We start from the raw sequence: 24,231 nt of genomic DNA, 5'->3' as shown, positions 1-24,231 counted from the left end.
ATACAGGCTCCTTTTAAGGAAAGATCACAGAAGTGCTTCTACACTGAATAGACAGCACAGTATGCAGAAACTCAGTTACAGAAGCATCTTGGTAAGTCTTCCTCCTATCTCCACAGAGGTGGAATCCATGCTGAATCAGAAACTTTTGTTAGTTTTCCTTTTGGATACAAATTTACTAGGAGGAATGGGTATAATACAGGGAACAAAAATGTAATGCTGTAGAAAGAACGGAGGAACACGGTGGTGACTGATGTAATATTTTATACAACTTTTACATAGTCAAGAGTCCAGGCCCATTATAGTCCCAGAAATTATTCTGAGGGATTCCAAAAAGTTTATTAGCTTTACCTTTCACTAAGTAACTTCTTATTTAACAGCACTCCTTTATAGCTTTTTGTACCTGTCTACATGCAACACTAGCTTCTGATACTGCAGTGGGAATGCTGTTACAGTCCCTACTACAAGGCTAACATCACCACACACTTAAGTAGGATGCTCTGGCAATCAAGAAGTGGAATTGCAGTATGTAAAAGAAGGACTGGATCCCAAACAGCCACAGCTGTTTATTTTTGGTACAGGCAGCTGGATGCTTTTTTCCTTCCTACAGGTAAGGTAGCAAGAGAAGCCTGTCCCACTGCTGTAGTTACAGCAAGAGCTAGCAATGGGGTTTTTGCTGCAGTGAAGACAATACCTCCTCTTACTGGTGGTAAGATACCCTTTACAGTGCAAATTTTAGTCCATCAGTGGAAGTTAAGTATCTAGTATTAAAGCAACAACATAGCCTTTTTGATTGGTAAAGACAGTTTAGACTTTTATATAAATTATCAGTGATGTTATGAACAATCCATTTATGCACAGGTAATTAACCACAGATCAGTTTATACATGACATTCTTCACCGTTTAACTGTAATGCTAATATTGCTTTTGTGGTGTTGAACATCAAGCACAAGTTCATCTCCAACCTGAACTTGAATGGGCTCATCGAGAACAACCGCAGCTTGTTTCCAGTGCGAGGACTCATCGGATGTATTCAAGCTATGGTCTTCATCTAGATGTATGTGATACCAGAAGGGAATTGCAGTGACTTGGCCAGACTTACAAATTTGTACCTAAAAATATTCAAAATACTAGTTTAGTATCAGTTACACCCTTTTCAAATAAGAAAAAAAATAAAGTAGTTCAAGCCATTTTAGAGATACCTGCAGACAAGTAAATTCTGTATTGGAATTTTCAGTCAAGGTGAGCAATCAATGAGCAGCTCTGCAGAACAGCAATTAAGCACACTTCTAACTTCACATATACACGACTCACCTTCACTTCTCTGCAGGAGCTGTTTGACAGAGGGTTCATGAGATCTAGCCTTAAAAGCTCTGCTGGCTTGCTCAAGGGTACACAAGGTAACGTAGAGAGATCCAAATACACACGCACAGGTACCTAAGAGTACAGACCAGTACAAACTTGAAGCATCTACAGCCATTAAGAAGTGAAAAGTTAAAAGACTTAATCATAATGCAAAGTTTTACAGGCATTACAGTAATTCCTATAAGACACAGCCAGAATTCAAAATACACCCTTCTAATCCCTTCTGAAATGCGACTGATGATGCACGGTGATGATGGAGATCGTAACAGCAGTCACTCTTGTGTTCAGTAACACTGCATCTTTCATTACTTAGACAAAACTTCTCTCACACCAGTTCTCAAACACATTACCCACTTTAGTTTATCTCAAGTTTCCCTTCTAGTCACATAAACCTCTCTTGATAACTTTAACAGCATGAAAAAGTTTCAGCTCTTCAGTTTTCTTGCTGTTTACACACAAACTAGACAGCTGCAGGCTTTAGAACTCTTCCTGGAAGACACCCAACTTCATACCTTGAACTGGTTGATAAAAGGAGCTATATTAAAGCCAAGAGTTGGTTCTGTTCCTTGTACAGCACTCTCCAGTAACAGAGATTCTGATTCTACAAGCATCCCATATACCAACACATACTGTGGGAAAATCTTCCCTCCACTGTGAAGTAAGCATCTGTAAAATGAGAGAGATTTCATCTCTAAAGCATAAAATCTAACAGCAACGAAAGAACATTAACTATATTGAAGGAAGTCACAGCAGTTCTTCCTCTGAAGTCAAGTGTTCATAAGCCTTTGAGTTTAATCCCATTTGACCGGACAGCTATATCATACAAAAAAGGAAAACTTGTCACATAATACTAAAACTATGGAACTAATCTTCTCTCAGTGTCAGTACTGGAAAGTGTGATATTTCAAGATGAAGAGAGTGGGATTTACTCATAGCACCATCATCTAATTCTGAAGGACTGGCAGAAATGCTTAATGAAAGTAGAAGTCAGGACATACAGGCTGTTGTGGGGCACCTGGTTAAGGAGGCACTGTCCCCATAGGGAAACAAAATCTGGTGGGAATTTAAATCACCCTTCTTTAAGTGCTAAACTGAAGTTGACAGCAACCCAGGAGACAGCATTTTTCTTGAAAAAAAACACCCAAGGCTTGCTTGGTCTCTTGCTACAGAATATCACACTGCTGAAAGTACTAAAACCATAGCAGCTTTCATTCAGCACGGTATCAAACACCTCCAATTCAATACAGATTGTTTCAAGTTTCCTTTTCCTATCACAGGCCTCTTTTCATAGCAATTGGGTGGCTAAACAGCACGCTATTGGATGTATTTTCATACCAACAGGTTTGAGTTTGTGTATGGCAAAAGTCAGAGTAATCTCCCATTTGTTCTTACAGCAAAAAAAAAAAAAAAAAGAAAATCAAGTCATCCAAAGATTTATTCAAAGCTTAGAAAAGGTAATGCACATAAATCATCTGGAATAATCGGCCATCACTAAGCAGGAAGATTAACAGAGAAGATCCCCTAGCACCATAAGAGGGGATAAACTTGTTTCACACTTACTTTTTTGCTACCTATTTCCATTATTGTATTTCTCTAGCTCTACATTCCTTCCCCCTACTCTTGCCTCGGGTAATGGCTACCTTTGTTGGTGCCTCCCTGGCTGTTCTAACACCAGGTTTGTCTTTTAGTGGTATCAGTTTGTTCCAACAACAGTCTGACATGTACATGAATCGTGGCTTTTCTAGCCTTCCACTAAAAGCTACCTCAGTTATTAGAAAGATGTTGGCTATCCTGGGAACTTCTGACAGACCAAGCAATAAGATTTTTTCTATTTTATATGCAATACTAAGAATGAAAAAAGTCTATGAAAGTGACATCTTGACACTCTTTTAAAAAGATACCTGTATACAATGATCACACCAGAAACACTCTGGGAGGTTCAATCTGTTCAGAAAACAAGCTCTTCTTGCTCTACAGAACCAACATGACAATAATTTTATACTTAGATGGAATATTTTCAAACGTTTTCAAGCAATTACGGATTCCTAGGAATACTTTTGCCCATTTATACTGTACCTGGATATTGCAGCCTTTTCCATCACCTCCTGCTGGATTAAACCAGACGTCTCTATAACATCCAAGATAATAATACTCCACAATTTGTCTGATTTGGGTCTCTGTAGCACCACACTTTCATCTTCTAAGTGGCTGAGCCAAAACTCTAATGTTTCCCTAGGGAAATGGTTAGCTTCTGAAATTACATTAAGTGCTGCCTGATGCTGTTCTTTCTCAACAGAACTGTAGGCTCTAACTGGTCCAAGTTTGCCAGCTATAATTGGCAGGATGGAGAAGCCTTCAGATACATCTAAAATGTACAAAGGATCTGGAGCCACATCTAGAGAGCTCTTGTTTTGACTCTCCTGGAGGTTCAACCCACTGCCATGTCCGTCAACATCCATGGACTGCAAGTCCTTACTTGGATTTAATGACGACAGCACTTCGGCCATCGCAGCTTTAAAGCATTCGTGGTACAGCACGTTGTTCAGCAGGGCTATTTCTGTGGATTCTAACACACATACTTGACCGTTGCCATCCTGTTTGCTAGTTGTCTGAAGTCCAGCCAGAGCATTACATAATTCAGCCTCATTGCCCAAACTCAGTGTGTCGTCTCTGTCACTGAAGTCCATCCCACACTCTGAAGTCAAAGAAGAAATCTTCTGGATCTTCAAGTAGCAGTCTTGGCAGCAAACTTCCAGCATCACAGTATCTCCAGTCTTCACAGAATAATCTTGGCAAAACAGCAAAAAAAAAAAAAGTCATGCCAGTTAGTTTACATCAAATGTGAGTGAAGCAGCCATACAGTGGGGAAAAAAAAAAAAAGGCATTATCTCATTTCTTCATTAGTTGTTACTAGTGTGTATGAATTAATTGTTCCAGTCTATAGCCCACAAACTCAAATCTGAGATTGTGCATTTACATTTGCCTTAAACTGTCTCACACTAGTCAAGATCCATTATTTATCATAGAAAAGTGTATTTTGAGAATCAGGTATTACTTTAAGTGTTCTGTCAACAGCAGAGCAGAACAAAAACATACCGGTAAAGAAACTGCTTTTGCTTTAAAATGCTAAATATTAAAAATTTACATTTTAATACATCCTGTAGACAAAGGTAAATTTGTAGTTACATGGAAAACAATAGCTACAGTTTAGAAAGGGTAATTTATTCAAAACAAATTTTACTAGAACATTTATGGTATACAGCTCAAGATGGTCTTTGGATACTTTCTGTGTATGTTCTAAGAAAGTAAATCCACTGATACACACCAGAATTTCAAAACAAAAATGCTAATTTGACAAACATTCCTTTCAATGAATAGAATAGTCTCTCTCCCTCCACTACGCTTTCAGCTGAACCAGTCTATGGCACAGATGACCCTACTGTCTATCGATACTAAATTAGGAGGAGCTGTTAACTACCATGAAGGTAGAGAGATCTGGATAGACAGAAAGCTGGGCAATTACCAACCATATGAAATTTAACAAGAGCAAGTGCCTGATTCTCCACCTGTAACCAGGATTACCCCATCCCATGGACAATTCAGGGGGATGAGAGGCTGGAGAGCAGCCCTGCAGAAAGAGAGCTGGGGTTTGGGTGGATGGCAAATTGAGTATGAGCCAACAGCGTGTCCTGACAGCCAAAAAGGCCAACTGTGGCCTGGGGCGCATCAGGCACAGCATGGCTAGCTGGTCGAGGGAGGTGACTGTCCCACTCTACACTGCACCGGTGCAGCCCCACTTCAACTGCTGTGTGCAGTTTTGGGCACCTCAATACAAGGACATCAGATCACTAGAGTGTGTCCAGAAGAGGGTGACCAAGAGGTAAAAGGCCTCAAGGATAAGACTTATAAGGAACAGCTGAGGTCACTTGGTTTGTTCAGATTGGAGAAGAGAAGGCTGAGGGGTGTGACCTCAGTGTAGTCTTCAACTTCCTCAAGGGCGTTGACAGAGCAGGAGGTGCTGATCTCCTCTCTCAGGACATGAGAAAACGGAAAGAAGCTGCGTGAGGGGAAGTTAAGACTAGACATTAGGAAAAGGTTCTTCACGGAGAGGGTGGTTATTCACTGGACCAGGCTCCCCAGGGAAGTGGTTACAGCACCAAGCCTGTCAGAGTTCAAGGAGCATCTGCACAACACTCTTAGTTATGTGACTTCGTTTTACATAGTCCTGCAAGGAACAGGGAGTTCAACAGGACTCAATGATCCTTATGGGTCCCTTCAACTCAAGGCATTGTAAGATTCTGTGAAACGGGAGAATGGAAAATGAGCAAATGCAGAGTAGAGGCTGCTGGAAATGACACTGTCACTGTGTGTGGAACAGTATTCAACATGAGTCCAAAATGGGGGTGAGGGAGAGGCAAGAGTCATAGAATTTGGGTTCAAAGGGACCTCAAAGATCATCTGTGTTTAGTTTTGTTTTTCTGTCAGTAGCAGCTAGCAATTCTTACCTCACTTCCCCACCTTCCTTTCACAAGTCACATCTTGACTAAGTAGAGCCAAACAGTAATCCCAGTTTTTGGAGCTGCTCCACAATGCATTTCAGTATAGAAAAAAAAAACCCAACTTAATGGAAAACATTCTCCCAGATCTTAAGCAGGTCCCCCCCTACCTGCTTCATAGCAGAGTCCCATGAACAAGCCCTGATGCAGGGACCGTGCACTACAGTCCAGAAACAGCATCAGAAACCACCTCACAGCTACTTGCTGTTGAACTTCTATACCTAATCTGCTGCCACTTCTTAATCTCTGAGATAACCCAACTAGCTCAAAACCAAACCAAAACCAAGTTAATGTACCGCAAACAAGAAAATCCACAGGACCTACCAAGGAGGCCCTGCACAGGATAGACTGCCTGTTCCCAGCAAGTTTCCTCCCTGGGACTTGTAGATAGAGCATGCTCATCATCAAGCTGTAGTACAAACCACACCACAATAGCATCTAGCGTTCCTCCTTCAGTGACTGGCAGGCTGAGCTTCCAGGGCTTTCTCGCTGCAAGGCTTTTGAGTTCCTGACCAAAGTGGAAAGAGAGAAAAAGCGTGAAAGTTTCTTTCCATAAATAAAAAATGTTTTTTGTTACAGTAGGTCACCCAAATTTCTACACCAATCCATGAGGGCACCCAAGAGAAACCAGAAGTTAACAAGCCACCACAACACCAATTATCATCAGTACTCACTAACATAGCAACTTGTCTTCCCAGATTCAAGTGCAATTATCCACACGATCAACCTGCATCCATCAGCCATTAAAACAAACATGGCTACATCTAAGAACATACATATTTAAAAAACACTATAAACTGCAAGGAAGACTTCAGACTGGCAAAGCTTGCCTTATGAGAAGTAGTAAGAACAGAGCCAGCCTTTTGGGCTGGATTCAAGCCAATGTTTAGGCACATGCTTCGCTTAAAACCTGTGTTAAATCAGTTCTAGAAATACTCTATGTAAGCACTGAATTAGCTCAAACAGAAGTACAGCAAAATCATTACAAAAACACTAAATCAAATATCTTTGAGGATATTTTCTCTGTTACCTGGGTGATAGGCTTTGTATAAGTGCTCAGGCACACACAGTTTCACTGCTGGGAACAACTAAGATCTTTCCTAAAGGGATCAGGTTATAAATTCTCCAATACTCCTAAGAAGTTTTGAATATATAGCAGGAATTAACTCTTCCTCCATGTAAAATTTATTTTCCTCAGTAATAGCCTTCTGCTACCAACATTCACAATCATAAGGCCCAGCTCTAATGTCTTAGTTCTGGCATAAACTGATTATCAGGAGGTCAAGCACAAGTGACTAAAGATTCTTAGTCATAACCAGTCTGCTTAATAATAGCCTTTCCTAAACATTTATCGGTTTCCTGATCTGTTTATGTCAGCATCTGTCCTCTCTAAGTTTTAATCTAAAAATACAGAGGTCAAAAGAGAAGTTCTACTCTAAGAACACGAGTAGCTCTCCCATGCTCCATTCTTTATTTTTCCTTCTTTATTCTCATACTGTGTTCTCCAAGAGCTGGTCAACCTCTCTTCCCACAGTTGCGAGGTAGCTGAACAATGTATTTCTTAATATTATTGGACACTAATGAAGCTCATCATAAGATCTCACTGCTCTTCAATAAAAGTGCTTTCCTGCTAGCCATTTCTTCTGTACATCTTCAACTGGAGAGGAAGAGAGTAATAAGTTAAAGCTTTGCTGGCCATAAGCCCCTTGAAGCAAGACAGCAAGAGCACAAGCATGTATCTGTTCCTTGGTTTCTGGGTAGTCATAGCTGTTTAGAACCGCATTCAATGTTAAAAATATTCTTCCTGATTATTCCTCAAAAGCAGAAGGCCCAAGGTTCTCATCCACTGGTTCTAGTAACTGTAGTGTTACATCCCTACCTTGTGGCACAGAACACTTAAAAACCCACTTCAAGGCAGTTATTTCAGCTTTTCCTGCTCTCTGCCACGCTGCTTATCCCCTATTTATTCCTCACATTTGTCCACTGCATAAACCTTTTCCTATTATTTATGACAATTAGAGACTCAAGCACCTCTAGCCCAGCAGGATGGCAATTTATCATCTAGTGTAGTTGAAGAGACAGCAAAGAAAATAAAAGCAATGATGCAGGAATAGGCAGTAAAAACCCCAAAATGATGCTATGCCACATATATCCTGTGAATGAGAAAAAGAACTTGCATGTAAAAAACAAAATGGGGCTACAAATAGAAGGAAAAACTACAGAAACAATGCAGTTACCAAGTTTCTTATGTCTTGATCCAGAATTTCTCCAATATTTCAGATAGTAACTTCTCATAAAAGTTAGAAAGAGTCAATATCTGTAATTGTTGGCAAGAGCACAGTTCCTTCAGGGCCTGAAAGTGAGACTGAGCTTTAATTACTGGCTGCTGATGTAAACACTTGCTTCCACTCCCAGTGGCACTGATCTGCTGCCAGCAAACATGCACACAGGTGTAACCTGGCTAGGTGCAAGTGTCTGAAGCCTGTAGTTACACCCACATCTCCTTCCCCTGCCTGGGAGGAACTAAGCTGCTGCTGCTACTAATAGTAAAGTAAATCAGCATAACTCAGCTGTTTTTTTTTTGTTTGTTTGTTTTTTTAATTTTGACTTATTACCATTATTTCTCTGATCTGTACTGACGTCTTTGAAGCCTCCTACAACTCAGTTGGAGAAACAGTATTGTACTGCATTTTAAGTCTTTTTCTCAGTTCTGTCGGTTTAGGTCTGGATAGTTAGTACAAGCAGAATAAAAGCAGCATCCCTCATTTTTTGAAATACAAGTTTAGAAAATGGGTCTTTGAAATTACCTTGTTAGTACCAAGTGATTTCTTACCTGAATTTCAATCTTTAGTAGGTAATTTGCTACCTTTTGAAAGTATAGTGGGGGGGGTTTTATTCCTATAGGAACACAGTTTTTCGCTTTTTAGTTGCAGAGATTAAGTGTCCAGGCATGGCCATGATAAAACAAAACAAAACAAAAACACCAAACAAAAAACCCAAGGTGGAAAGTAACCTACCAGTGTTTGGAACTGCCTTATCTGTCCAGTAACAAAGTTAAAACAAACAGGAACCAGTGTCTCCAAATAAATAAATTAGATCTCTTTCCTTTACATATATCTTTCCGTTTCATGACAGGAACAATCCATTAGTCTAACTGAAACTTCAAAGGAGCAGTTCTGAAACATGGTTTAAAGAGGAACGCTGTTCTTCACTCTTTAAAATTATCTTTACATGTCTGCCAGCAGGCAGATGCTTAAGAGTAGGCATCTCTCAGATGAGAGTAGTAGTTTCTTATTGATGCTAGAAGCAGAAGAAACATTAGGTCACAGAGAGATTGCTCCCAGTAGTATACTGAAGAGCCTTGTCTTATTTCATTTTTAATCTCAGGATGTCATACAAGCCAACTAGGAAAAGCTATCGATTCAGAAACACTGCAATTCCTGGCTAAGCAGTAGCCAAGAATAATTTCATTTATATAACAGAACCTATTTTAAGCTCTGATTCAATGCTAACTCCTCACCACGGGTCAACGAGCAAGAAATATACCAGAGATCAGATGTATCATCTTTTTAGCATGCTGAGCTGCGAGTGGCTGAGGTCCTTGCCTTACAGTTCAGGCCTATTTAATATATGCATACAATGTATTTTGTGCAGAATACACAAAATAATGCTACCATACTTTAGAATGCCATATTACAGAAATAGCGTAAGATACCAAAGGAGCTGAAGGGTGGAATCAAACTGGTTGGATCGCATACGATAATGTCTTCATCTCCCCTCTTTTATGCTTACCCATCAACACTTACAGACGTTCTTATGCCAGATGTAAAACACATCCTTTCTCTTTTGTCTCCAAGAGTTTCTTGAAGACCCTAACTTCATAGGAATAAACTAAGTCAGCTCCACAACTACAGAAATCATTTAAGATGGGTCTATTTTATTCTTCATCCCTGTTACTGCCATCAATCTGGCAGTTGTTTCCTCCTGTGGTAAGCCAGTTTAGTTCCCTGAACTATGCCAAACAAAGAACTCCACCTTCAAAAACTCAGACCGTCATCTGATGAATCACACCACCACACAACCAGACAAGTATCAAAACCAGCTGAGGATTTCAGTGCAGCCCTGCCCACTTTGCGTTTGTGAACTGTTCTGAAATTGAACCCGGAAAGCAGAGAAGCTATGGGACTCTCATTTGTAAACAGATTACTTCTAAAGGACGTAAAAAAAATAATTACCTGCAGATTGTTGAAATCTACTGCCATTACTTGACAGGGTTCTGTCAGAGGTATATAACCTCCAGGAATACGACTGAGCTTCTCTGTGGTGTAAGGTTCAACAGTTTCCTCTGAACCAGCAGAAGCGTATGTTGGACTAAAGAACTGTACTGAATTTGGCAAGCACACACCAGCAACTTCCTGCATTTCCACTCTGGGAGTAAAGGAAGAAAGGGAAGAAGTGAAACTTCTTGATAATATTCATAAAATTTGACCAAAAAACCCAAAGGAAATTCTTCCCAGGCTAGCTAAATACTTTTAAATGCACATAGTATAAGAATAGAAAAACTAAGAAATAACAAATCTGTGAAGTTTGTTTCATGTTCAGAGCAGCTCTAAAGCACAGAAAATGCGCATCACTTTCAAGAATCAGAACTGAATGCTGTCACTAGAAACTGATAAAAAGCCCAAGAAAACCTTCGTCAAAAGCCACAGACTTTTGCCCCCTTAAGTACAACTCATCGAGTCCTGACAGAGAATCAGAAAGAATATGCCCTATGGTAGTAAGAACAAATAAAGCTTTTCTTCTGCTGCTGCATTAGACAGATAATGAAGGTGTTCCTTTCAGGTGAACAGAACAGTCAGAACAAAGACAGATAGATATGAAATAGGTAAATGCATTTTTGGAGTCTCTTTGATATAAAACTTTCCATTTGCAGTACCTCTATGTATTTATCAGGCACAATCTGTGCAGAGTAAGCAAGTACACTAACGTTCTTATAGTGAGGTCTAGCACTCAGAACTTCAAATGACTAGTTAAATTTCTATTTCTAGAACTATTTTTAATTCTGAATCACTTCCTCAAGAACCTCCCCTCCCTGCAAAAGATCTCCCTACAACTAAGTTTGACTAGACAGGCTGTCTGATTATATTCTCAGATACAGTCGTCATCTTGAAGTTCCCAATCGCAGAATTGAGTAGGTTGCCTCTTGTCATACCCTGGATTCTTTTGCAAATATATTTTGACCATTATACATAGTTAAAATATAAAAATGAATCGGACTCCATCTTTGGAGCAGATTCCCTAGCAGTAAAAGTATGTGACACATAGAAAGTACAAAGTAGTAAGTACTTCACAATAAATACCAAAAAATATAGCAACATTACTAATGACTACAATCTTCTCACCTGCTCAGTGAAGTAACTTAGATATTTTAACAACAAGGATGAAAATGTATTCTTTGCTTGAAACTGAATCCATATATTATTTTAAAAGAAATACTACAACTAAAACAAAACAGCTGCTGCACAATGCCTGTATTATGGAAGAGGTCCGAAGATTATTATATTATTATGCACCCTCATGGCTTCAATATATAAGTACAGAAGTAGAGTCACTTTATTGCCTCTCATTCTGGGGCCTAACTGACTAAAAACTAAACATGTAATTCTTATAGTGACTTAATTAGTAAATTAACTCATATTCTGGCACATTTTATTCAAAATGACTAAATGTAGCAGACCTATGTTCTCCTGTTTTACTGTTACATATGACACTTGAAAGATACCTAGTTCAACCTTGAAAAACAGTATGTAGTATACTCTGGTATCTTAAAAAGTTTTGTGACCTCTACATCCATCCTTAATAGAACTCAAGTCTTCACACAAGTTTGTCAGTTCGTTTGTTCTTCTGTAAGTAAGCACATTTCACACATATGCGAAACAACTGCTTCAAAGAGAGAGCAATGACTTCAGGAGAAAATTAAAGCTAACCATAAACAAAAAAATTAAATTCCGTAACACCACAGCAGAGTTAGGCCCTATAGTCATTCTAGGGAACACAAGCAATGGGTACAAGCAGCACCAGCTATAGTAAAGAAACATGAAGGTACATTAAGGGGTAAACCGGCACAAAACTTTTTGTACAGTTGGCTTAAGTGCATCAAAAATAGAATTACAAGAAAACCAGTTTATCTAGAATTTTACTATATCCTAGGAAAAAACCCTAAAAACAGAGTGAAAGAAATGCAGCATAACTTAAAATTGGTAAAACAAAGGGACAGAATACAAAGCAGAATATCAGATCAGATACAGATAGATGACTGTGATATGCAAGATTATCAACAATTGGAGTGAAAAGGGATTCCCTCCCTCAGCAAGATGAATCAGTGTCTGATGATAAGATTAAACACACTTTTAAATGTACCTCAGACCAATAAAGCATTCAGGTATTCATAGATTTCTGGGCTCTACATCTACTTATAACCACTCAAGAAAATTAAAATCATGATGAAAAGCGCAAAGAAAAGTTGCATTGATTGTACAAGACAGAAACTGTGATAGGTGATATAAAAAGCATGAGAAAGAGATACTTTCACCCTGCTATTTCATCAGGCATCTTGTTCAGAAAAAAACAACAACAAACAAACAAACAAAAAAAACCCTAAAACATTCAAACCCCAAAGTTTTGGTAGATCATCAGAACACTTAAGGAAACGTGTAGACATGCACATCAGAATAATTCACAGAGGTCTGGATAGTTTAAATCTGAGAATAGGAAAGTGTTTTACACAAAGCTTAATAGCACTTGTTAAAGTAGACTTCACTGAAACAAAAAGGCATCTCAAACTATAAAGGCAGGACATTTAAAGGGACATTTTTTCTTCCTACAGGATATAATTATTTTGTGGCAATCATTTCAGTCCTGCTAGCCATCTGACCTTAAGCTATACTATTAAAATGGATTGTTAATTCAACAATCCAAAATACAGTACATTAACTTTCATCCTGTTTAAATTCTGTAAGGAACAGTCAATGCCATGTTTCAAGGTAAAACCCTAACTTCTAACTGATGAATAATTAACTTTGCGTAAACGGAAGTTTTTCTTTGACCATCTACCATGGGAACTTCTGTCTCTTTCTGACCATTGTCCTGGTCTAACGCATTAGAAAAATTACTGATGCAGCCTGGCTATTTTTCATCCGTAACGCTGAAGCGCCTGTAAAAATTAAGTGTTTTCTTTGACCTGCAACAAAACTAATCCTAAACAAAATACATCAAGTCCAAACCTATCAGATTGAAACCCTCTCCATACAGTGATACTGTTCTAGAAGATGAGAATAAAAATGGAAGTAATTGATACAAGTGAGAACTGGTCTCAGCAAAGAAATCCCACTGTGTGCTTTTCAGAATCAGGCAAGGCACATATTCAGAAACATAATTCTAGGTGGGTTTATTAACACTTGGGCTTTACACAACCCTGTCCTCATCTTCTGAAAGGGTTACATCCAGCACAGAAGTATGGAGCAGATTATAAAGAGGGCAAAATGAGGACAAAGGCCAAGTGTTAATCCAAGAATCTCCAGTACAGAAACTGAGAAGTAGTTTTACTCTTAAGGAATTAAATTTCTTTAATATGTGTTGAAGGGATGTATTTCAGCATAACTGAAAATCAAGAGTTTCTGAAGAAGTGGTCCAGAAAGTGTGAACAAGGTAGGGTGGGAGGAGCCTGGAAAAGGGGTGGGGAGAGTGACAACAGAGATCTGTTTAGCGAAACAGATAATTAGCCATTCAAGAAAAAGTAAAGATAACAGTAAATGAAAAATACTCAGTAAGAACTACTGGTCTCTTCTCAAATAACAAATACGGATTCAAACTGTGCTAGAGTTTAAACATACCTGTGATGTCTACGTATTTCTTTGCATTCCACTGCCATCCCATATATTGTAGCACTTGCAGGAATAACTCTGCCATAGTCTCCAGTACTAACATCTTGGTTTTTAGGCTGTGAAAATATGAATAACATGCATTGAGACAGTGACCTATTTCTATCTTTACTGCAAAGCCTAGGTTACATGTTAATGAACCATTCAAGCTCACAGTCAAAACATCAGTAAGTTCTTAGTGACTAGTAAAGCTTCTGGTCTTGTCATTCCAGTTGACCATTAAAGGAGTTTCTTAAATACTGTGTTTCAATATATCCATGCATCAGCTTTACTTTTCAGTCTATTATTTCCTATGTGTAATTCTAGAAGTGTTTTTTAATTTATATTCTATTAAAATATGTTGAAACACTTGAGGACCTTTCCTTTATGCATCATTCCTATACTTAACACTAGAGGTCATCAGTTTCATTTCAATACAATACTAAAGCTCTCAAGCAGGTAAGATTTTTTAAAAAATTAGTGGGAATCAAGGCAACATCAAAATAAAAAAGTCCTTCTATTTCTTAAGACCTAACAGAGGTTAACCCATGTAAGACTCCTTGTCGTATCACTCTGCTTAATGTATGCTAGCTAAAATGCAAAATGTATAAAGTCCAAGACCCAGTAGAATTGTTTAGTCTTCCAAAAATGTTCAAAGTTGGCAAAAGTAAATTAAGAGCACAAGCATATGGCATATATACCAAATTATAACTGACTGTTGTTCCCTAGTGTTATGATGAGAAATAGTTCTACCATAATTCAGCATTTTCTGATTGAACTGACATGATTTTCTGCTACTAGCTGGTATCTCAAAACAACCAGGTTGTTATCAAACATGCAGGAAATTAGCACCTTTAAAACACACACAGAACCCCCTCTGGTGTTACTTACAAAGAGGAAGGGGGAAAAAAGGAAAAAGAAAAGAATGAACAGTGATCAACAGTGAACCCTCTCCGTATGATGAAAGGTCACATAAGGGAAACATGCGTTGCAAGTACCTGTCTAACTTGGAACATGAGCTCACAGAAGTACGACACACACAACTGCCTCATTGCCTTTCACCAGAAACAGATTCTTAGAACAAACCCAGATGACTAATTTTTAAAATATTAATAGGTATGAAATATTTAAAGACAGTTCTTCCTCATTCACATATGTCTATGAATGTGTGCATGTGCACACACATATATATATATCAAACCGAACAGGAATCCTATTTATACATACGTACCCACATCACCTACCTTTGGTTGCAAAAGTAGATGTTCCCAAGCATGTATCAAGCTCTCCACAATTCCTTCTCCAAATAAACCAGCATCAACTGTCTCTGTGACAACCAAGGAAACTCTACATAAGAAAGAGAAGACCATGAAATACAATGTATAGCACACATTGCCGTTAACAATCACTCTTTTAAAGCAAAACAAAAGGACACTATACCAACGCAAGATCAGAGCAAAACTTTTACCAGTGTTCTGAAGTTCCAATACAGATGGGCAATTTAATTCTTCCAACAAATTATATGTTTTGAATTATTGTTAAAAGTTATTCAAGATGCAGATAAAAGAGAATAAATATTGAGCAAGAGTTTACCATAAAGCTTCTTGTTCAGCATTTATAAATAAAATAGTGTGGGAAGAATCTAGCCAAAACAGGAAGACGTTTCAGCCTGGGCACACAGCCAATGATACTGCAGAAAATGTATTTTGTCTGAATCTTGTGCGAAAGTATGCATCCATGCATGTGTGTTAAAAAGGAACTAAAAAAACCAAACCTACAATCAAAGCATAATAAAATTACTATGCAGACTAATGGACCCTAAAATCCTAAAGCCTTTGGATTTAAACCCAAAACCGTACTGCATAAGACAAGACATTTCCAGAACAGTATCAATTTATTCCTGATAGGTGACATCCAGGAACTCCTCATATACATTAAAAGGATACGATCACTTACTGTAGCTCAGCTGACACAATTTGACAAGGCTTAACTGGCATGCTAAACCACAGGAGCTTCAACATTTCAGATTATGAGCCTGTACCATCACCAGACACTTCATTAAATGTCAGTAATTAAAAGTAAAATGGATTATTTCCTTCCCACCTTTAATCTGCATCCCTGGTAGCAGTGAGCTTAAGTGATAAACCAGTCCTTTGCACACACCAAAACAAACAAAAACCCCCTCAGATTTCTACCTGCTAAAAATTTACAGATCTTCCTGAAGAACCCCTGCTGAATGGGACAGTGAGCAAAGAGCAGGGTAGCAAAAAAAAGCCTAAATCACATATACTGATAGCTGTAATGCTGATCAAATTCTAATTTGCCAAGAGCAATTCCAAGCTGTTGATTTGTCCTATGCCTTAGAAAACATTACTTAAGAGTGGAAAAATAAGCTACTTAATTTTTCAAAGCACATGGATCTCTGCTATACCTACAGGTGGGTAGATGTGTATATACAAATAGCTCAATGCAAGCACAAAAACCTATTCTCACAGGACAAATTGCAACACGCTTCCACGGAATTTTGCTTCAACATCTGAAGCCACACTCAGTGCCCCATGGATCCCTCCCATGGCAGGGTGCTGCCATTCACAGCTAGTCAGCCCAGCCAACACCAGCCTTCCAGACGCAACCAACCAGGAACTTTGTGCCTCCAAACTCAGCAGCACCCTCCCTAGGGGACTGAGGGGAGGGGAGGTTTCACTCCCTGATCACAAGAAGCAGACAATCCGCAATTTCTGAACTCTGACAAATGCAGAAGTTGATGTGGAGCTGCAGGGGTGTGGTATGTCCCAGAAAGAGTCTTCCTTTGCAGGCCCTATTACATGCCTCCATCCTATTCGTGGGCTGCAGAAGCGAGCTACAAGTAGTTACGTGTAAAAGTGTGGTAAACTTCCTTTTATGATGTAGTAATCTAATTTTTCTTTTCCCACTATTGCGACATAATTGCTTATGCCCCAAAGTTCCTACCATCAAGGAATTCAACTTCTTAATTTATGACATTGTGGATCTGTTGGTTTCTTTGTGCATCTATTTCATTGTTGATTTCTGCGGTAATAGAAATTAGTACAATCTAAAGAACGTTATAATTCCTGCACTGCTCTATCAAAACATAAAACATACAGAGAACTTTCTCACATTACGAGTAATATCAGAGACAAAGCTAATTCTTGTTTAGGTCACAGGGTATTTTCTATTTTCCTGAAATTAAGGGCAAATTAAAAGTAAAATCACAGCAGAGCACAACAACATTACCTTTCAGGTATGTGCCTTGGAATTTCTATATCAAGTGACTTCAAATGTAGAAGTTTGATCTCTCTTTCCATATTATTTGCTGCCACAACGTCACAGGCAAGTTCATACATGGTTTTTGATAATTCACAGGCATAGACTAATGATGCTCCAGCCTTCTTTGCAAACATACTGAAAAACAAGAATCAGGCCTTTTCCTTTCCAGTTTAAATCATTTTAGGTAAAGCACGACAAGATACTGAGCTTTCTTAAATTCTATTTCCACATCTGCTACACATTTCTAAGAAAACAGTTCAAGTTTAAAAATCATCATTAAGTGAACTAGTATCTCTTGTGTGAACACTAATGTCACACTAATGAATATCCTCTTGATATGCTACCACCAAAACAAGCAAACAAAAAAATACAGGTAGCATAAGGATATTCCCTTAGCTATGCTAAATCCACTCTATACTAGACTCAACAGTCAAAGACAGGACACATAACATTACAACTCCAAAACCAACATGAGTAATTCAATTTATACAGCAGTTACTGGCGCAAGAAACATCTGCAACGAATAATAAAAAAAAGGGTTCAAAAAGTCCTACTAGACACTAACCTCCAGACTCACTGACTTAAAGGAAACAAAGCTTTCAGGACTTCTGTCTCAATACATGGAAGTAAATTATTTTTTTCCACTAGCAACTACATTTTGTTAGACAACAAATACACTTCTATTAAGCTAATGTTAAATATGCACTTATGACACACCTCAAAATTCCTGTTCCTGTTCCAATATCAAGGACAGATTTGCACCCTGAACAGACAGCATTCTCAATTGCTTTTAGGTAAGTAAGGTTCCTCTTGGTATCGTTAAGCATGATGAAGTGCCAGCGTTCCACGAGCCAGTTCGCAACACGGTAAAAATTCTCCTTTGCATCAGCAAAGTCTGGGTTAAGCTTCACTGCTTTATGAAAATATCCAGCTGCTTCATCTCTAAAGCCCATTCTAATAATAAAAATGACAAATAAAGAGAAAGCATGCATTCAGCTGTCAAGTATCTGTAAATACCTGTGGGTCTGTAAAAAGGTCTTAAATCAATTACAAGACAATGGAAATATTTTGCATTAGTTACAAAGATCATCTTTGGAAACACTGATATTACCTCGTGAAAAGAATGATTTACAACTCAAAATGCAAAGGTAGTCCAAAAATACCATTAAGTGCACTAGTCTTCATGCACTCCTACATCCTTTGCCAAACTAGAACAGGTTTTACAAGAACTCGCTGCAATAATATGACAGTAGCAACCCTGCAATTCAGCCTCACAGATTTTCAAGTCAAGATAATACTACAAACCCCCAAACCGCTTTACTGTATTTAACTGGAACATACTGTAAAACAACCACATTTTGAGTTGCCAGCGCTTGGGTTAAGTGGCAATTTTGAAACTAAATTGTGAACTTAAAGCAAGTTTTTAGGATACCTATAGCATATCCTCAAATCAGACAACACTGAAAAAAATGGCAGTCTATGAAATGTAAGAAATATGTACATTTTGATATAATGGTAGGAGACTTGTTCCTTAAAACAAGCAAAGTAATAACAAAAAGCAAACCTAATTAAAACTACCTGGAGCCATAATACATTATTTCAATCTTAAAATTCCAGTTTCAGAAGACCTTAGAACCCTGAGCAACAGCAAAGCACCCTGTTTTGCACAGTTGGAAGAAGGCAGGAAAAGAACGCTTTACACTAATAAATCAAAGCATAAACCATTTACAAACAGCCCTAACACAGTACAATATACATAACCAGCTTCTTCACTTCAAAGGTCTGTTATATGTGACCTCAAGAAGGACCAGAATTAAAAGGCAGTATTCAAAGCCAGTAGTTCTCAGGGATCTAACAGGAAAAAAAAGGAAGAACTTCAAAAATTGTTGGTTCACCACAATAGTTAACACAGTGACTCTGAACAAGTTTGGTATCTTCTGTTCAGCAATTCTTTAAATTGTTAGAAAATATTAGAAGGCAGTGCTTTTAAGTTTTTACTTTAGTAAAAGTGCTTTTACTTTTTTTTTTTCTACTTTGGGTGTGACAATCAACATTAGCATTGGCTACTCTATTTTAAGCTGACAAACAGATTTGAAATTCAACAGTACACACTATACAGCATTAAGCGTATGCTTGCATTTACTTCATTTCAGTGCATTTTATGTGCTCTGCTGAATTGGGCCTTGCTTATTAACGTACAATACTAAATGTGAACCTTACAAAAATTAAATATACATTACTACAAACCTGAAGAGATGTTCTCCCATACTATTACATATCACTTCATCATTCGGATAAAGTTCAAGTGCTTGTTCATAACAGTTAAACAGATCTTGAATCCGTGCCAGAGAATCTAGCTCTTCTGCCCACTTAAAGAGGGTGAACTGAAACGTTTCCTAAAAAATAAAACATATACCACTAAGCTGGTAGTTACCCAAAATGGGGAACTGAGTCCTGAAAACATCTAGAGGTATCTTGACGTGCACCTGAACACCCCCAACTCCCCACGCAGCTTGCTACCATCCCAAGTTAGTCGGCTCACTTGAAGAAGCAGAAATAAGCTCCCAGATATCCACAGAGAGTATCATCACCCAGCAGTGTATACAAAGAGCCTGCGTGTACATTAATGAACTACTACAAGCCAATACTAACAAGACCCTGTTTTTATTAAACTTAGTTGACACACACAGACTACAAGTGTATGAGTTCCCTTCCAAGAGGCATACAGAGCTTATTAAGCAAGTTACTAGCTGTCTCCATTACTACTATTTTCTGTTTTTCTTTTGAAGACTAAATAGGAAGATCAGTTACATACAACAAATCACAAGCACAAAACGTGTCACAAAGATTCAAGAGGAATACAGTAAATAAAACTGTTTCAAGCAATACAAAGGGCACTTACTTTGACACTAGTTTTTAACTCAGGAGCTAGATTTAGTACCAGGAGATAGTGAGCATATGCAGTTCCAAAATCCTGGGTCTCCAAGCAATGCTGAGCACTCAGCAAAGACCTGGAAACCAGCTCCCGCCTGCCCGCTTCCTGACCACCTCTACGGTTGCAATGAAGCTTAGCGTTGGAGTTGGGCATTCTGAAGAATGTAAATGCTCGCTCTTCTTAAAATAAAAAGTTGTGTATACTGTAGGCCAAAAAGGTTAGACACAAAACTGATAGAACAAACAACATATTCATTTTCACTGGCAATAGCAAAGGCATCCCCCCTCCCCCCTAATCCTAGGCATTCAAAAACATGCTCATCTTTATGTAACTGACAATTCCATCAACTTCAAAATAAGTTTTTGCCATTGAAGAGTCAGGCATGCATTACTTTTACATTAGGCCAGGTGCTGGAAACAAATTACACTTCTGTTTAAAATTAGTTTTTGAAATACATACTTCAGCATGTCTCTGACCAAAGAATTTTGCACACTGAAAGTTCATCCACTCATAAGTTTCATAATCAACCACAAAATCTGCAGTTAAAAAAACTTTTCTACTTTAACAACAGTATCTTCATAAAGCAAAGACTCACAGAAGAGCTAACAAGCTCAGTTTCTTTTACACAAGGCAACGTGACTATTTTTCCCCTAAAGAAAACGCTACAGAGTTATCAGAATCAATATGCACATTTTTATAACTGCCTTCATTATCACTTTAAGGCTTACTTACGCAAGAGGGCCCAAAACTGCCTCCAGGATTTTCAGATGTATCCTAACGCTGAAGAAAACGAAGGTTACATGGACAGGGACTGCAAGAAACACAGTACCATCACAACTAGGCTTTCTTTTGTTATCCTTTCTTAAAAAAAACAAAACAAAAAAACAAACAAACAAAAAAAAAAAAAAAACAAAAAAAAAAAACAAAACAAAAAACCACCAAGCCAACGTGAGCCACGTCTCCCGTGAGCACGAGGAATTTGCACAGCTGCATGCAAAACCCGGGAGAGCCGTGCAGATTTGGGGGCCCGGCAGCTGAGAGAACGAGGGGGCCGGCTCCAACCGGCGGGAAACCTCGCAGGCCGCACTACCTCCAGGCACAGCCCCACTCGCGAGGCAAGCCCCACGGCCGCTGCCTCGGCGCAGGGAGAGCAGCCGGGTAGGATGGGGGTGTGAGTGGGGGGCTCCTGGGGCCATCACCTGCTCGGTACGGAACAGAACTCCCACACCTCCGAGGCACACGCTGCAGGCCGCCGCCATCTCAGTGCCGGGCGGAAGCCATCACGCATGCGCAGAGCAGCGCGCGCGGGCAGGGTCCCGCCCCCCGGCCGCTCAGGGGTCTTTATTTCTATTCAACTTGTGACACGAGGTTCTTTTCCTCCCGAGCTTTTTTCTACCGTTTTAAGGTGTAGTCATTCACTTCTATTTGCTCAAAGGAACAGCTGAGATTTAAGAGTGAATAAAAAAAGAACGCTAGAAATTAGTATTACAGAACAATGCTTTGAAAGTCACTATGTGTCTAAAAGAAAATTCATAACTTTATTGGTAAGTAAAAGGTTTGAGAAAAGTACAGACAAAACTCTTTACTGCAAGTTTAGCTTACTAGTTTTCAGGTGAAGCATGGTGAATGGACTAGAAACTGTCTTACCATTTATTCATGTCTATATACACATGGAAAAAAAGGTATTTTCATTGTCCATGTTCTTTCTCCACCCACATCCACTTATTTAAAGATGATAATTCAGCTCATACAAACACAGGACTAGAAGCGACCCACAGCAATGCTAAATCCAGTCCTGTGCTGTTTGATGCTCTGCAGACCTTCTCTACAGATATGAACTACCATCTTAATTGTCTACCAGATACAAGAACGGCATGCTGTGCAGGCACTGCTTACAACTGCCCCGTAGTTCTTAAAATTTAACTCCACTCATGGTAAATCCCAAGAATGACAGTTGAGGACAACATTCATACCACCTAATTTTTAAGACATAAACAAGTCCTAGTAGCCCTAGGCCTCTGACTAGCTGTCCCAGGTCTCTGACTAACAACTCTGCTCTGCAGCAACAGAGCTTGCAAGGAGCAAAATTCAGAGCTTTGATCCACATCTCCAGTCCCTTATCTCACTCCCTCCCATGCCTAGGATGCCACTTACCTTCTTTTGCTCCGGAGCCTGGCAGGCTGCCTGTTCCATGGAACAACCACATGCAGGGCCCTGGAGTGCAGATCTTTTCTAAAAAAGGCAGAGTTCATTTGGTCTTGTCCTACTTCTGCGACAAGAACAGGCCATGGCATTGTTTACTAATTATGAAATGTTTGGAAGCTGTTCATCTTTACTTTCCTCCTCTAAAGCATGAATGCAACTCTTCCAGGCTTTTACAGCTGTGGATATTGTATATCCACACTTCACTCTGGAGAAACAAACAAGTACCACTTAAAAACATCAGGCCAACATTCTGAATATGATGAAAATAAAACATACAGAGAGGGAACATGAGTCTAAATGAAACACAGTGGCAGTTAAACTGTAATCCACAGCAAATTTAATTACTACTCTGTAATAAGAAGGGGGAAGTCTACAGACAGTTTGAGAGAAGTAACCCAAAGGAAAAAACTGAGGACAACCTGAATGAATCAATATCCGATAGATGAAAGACATGCTAGAGAAACATAAAATATGAAATGATAAAGCACTTGATCTGGATGAAGTCCGTGAAGATGCACAAATATTAGTATCAGAAAGTATAGAATATTTTATATGTAAACTGAGCTATAAAGGAGGATGTAATACCTTATTAACGGGTACCAACAAGCACCCAAGCCTTTGTTTGGTTTTCAAAGAAAACCTATGACCTTTAAATTAGTTACACATGGGGAATATGCTGCTCTGAATTTAGCTTAATTATGTTTCCCAGCTGGAGGATGATAGTATGGGGAAGGCAAAATATTAGCACCTGTAGGATATGGAGAGTGAGAGGGAAAAAAAAAGTACAGGCAATTATCACCTGTGGACAGTGAGGTGTAACAAGAGGTGGACTGTAGCAAATACTTCAATGAGCCATTTTCTGTAGCTCCGTGATTCTCCAAAGTCATTCAGCTGTATTTTTTTTTTTTATCAAAACAAATGTCAGATGGATAGCATAAATGCTTTATAGTGCCTATTTTTAAGCATCAGCTAAGTACTACCCTGTGTTAATTTGACCCATTTGTTGCAGAAGATTACTAAAAAGTATCAGTGTAAAATTCTTGTAATTTGAAAGAGTCAGTTCAGTTCAAAGGCTAGGGAGGATATTTGTTAATCATCTCACAACTTTTTAATGGAACGCTTTAGAAAAAAAAACTGGCCAAAAAATATAATGTTTGCAACACTGAAAAAGCATACAGCTGCATGCTGAAATAATTTGTCAGGTAAAGCTTGTGCTATAAAGGAATGCCAGAAAGGAATGCCCATCTTACCAGATACATGCATGGTTGCCACAATAATCGTCAAATTGCTTGACAGTAGAATAAAGCATAAGGCCCCTAACATATTGCAAGCCAACAGTGGTGACAGTCATGAGCAAGACAGGAGTTAGAAGGAAACTCTATAAACCTTCTATAAGCCCACGAAAGAACTTTTCTCCTAACAGATGTAAAAGTGCTTAGACAAAAGAAACTACAATACTTTAGAAGGATGCTGTTGCTAATGATGTTTTCAACAACTCAACACAGCTGTGTGTTGCAAATGGTGGCAGCTGATATCAATGCTCTAATAAAATGTCAATAAAACTGACGGTTAAATTCACTAATTTCTAGCCTATCTTGCCATAACATACAGACTGGAGACACGATGGGTCACAGATCAGAACACTGGCTTTCATGAAAATCAGGATGATGGTGTGATCAGGCATTAAGAAGGTAAGATGGACCAACACAAAGCTATTTTTTAAAGGAAGATAAAAATGGCTTTTTTTTTTTTTTTTTTTGGTAGGAGTCTTCAAAATGTAGGTTATATCCAAAAAAGGCAGCTGTATTTTGTTTCTCTGGTCAATGTAGATTAGGCTTAACTGTAGGCCCCACAATAATACATTAAATTAATACCAAAGCTCGTTACCTGAAAAAGAGCAGGAACTAATAGATCTGCTAAAATAGAGAAAATTAAATAGATTGAGGTTATTTCCAAAAAAGACAT

General features: G+C 38.7%; 1 protein-coding gene across 6 annotated transcripts; it reads right to left on the bottom strand.

Annotated features, from left to right (window-relative positions):
• Positions 1-244: 244 nt before the first annotated feature.
• PRMT9 (protein arginine methyltransferase 9) lies at positions 245-24,231 on the bottom strand. 6 transcript variants are annotated; one of them, XM_042796378.1, is made up of 16 exons: positions 24,154-24,231; positions 22,216-22,471; positions 21,261-21,502; positions 20,794-20,872; positions 20,029-20,263; positions 19,374-19,522; positions 17,844-18,080; positions 17,094-17,261; positions 15,083-15,185; positions 13,812-13,918; positions 10,155-10,347; positions 6,244-6,427; positions 3,440-4,151; positions 1,876-2,029; positions 1,313-1,435; positions 245-1,110 (listed from the first exon to the last, which is right to left on the bottom strand). In XM_042796378.1, exons 5-16 carry the CDS (start codon positions 20,212-20,214, stop codon positions 895-897), a joined length of 2,532 nt encoding a protein of 843 aa, XP_042652312.1. In that variant the 5' UTR covers positions 20,215-20,263; positions 20,794-20,872; positions 21,261-21,502; positions 22,216-22,471; positions 24,154-24,231; the 3' UTR covers positions 245-894. The 6 variants fall into 6 exon arrangements, with proteins under 6 accessions (XP_042652312.1, XP_042652313.1, XP_042652314.1 ...); XM_042796379.1 differs by having other exon boundaries at positions 20,029-20,240; positions 24,154-24,229; XM_042796380.1 differs by having other exon boundaries at positions 20,029-20,237; positions 24,154-24,229.

This window comes from Tyto alba, unplaced genomic scaffold, assembly GCF_018691265.1.
Source record: "Tyto alba isolate M040663 unplaced genomic scaffold, T.alba_DEE_v4.0 Super-Scaffold_23, whole genome shotgun sequence".
In the NCBI taxonomy this organism is placed as follows: domain Eukaryota; kingdom Metazoa; phylum Chordata; class Aves; order Strigiformes; family Tytonidae; genus Tyto; species Tyto alba.
Note: the sequence above shows the minus strand (reverse complement) of the source record. Positions and strands in the feature narration are given on the sequence as shown.

What these genes read in the sequence shown, in the direction of transcription:
- PRMT9 (XM_042796378.1), bottom strand. Translation starts at nt 20,214, where the DNA reads ATGCCCAACTCCAACGCTAAGCTTCATTGCAACCGTAGAGGTGGTCAG. An exon ending in ATGGGAGAACATCTCTTCAG is followed by an intron (nt 18,081 to 19,373) that starts GTTTGTAGTAAT and finishes TTTTATTATTAG; the next exon opens with AATGGGCTTTAGAGATGAAG. An exon ending in TCCTGTGCAGGGCCTCCTTG is followed by an intron (nt 4,152 to 6,243) that starts GTAGGTCCTGTG and finishes TGTTTTGCCAAG; the next exon opens with ATTATTCTGTGAAGACTGGA.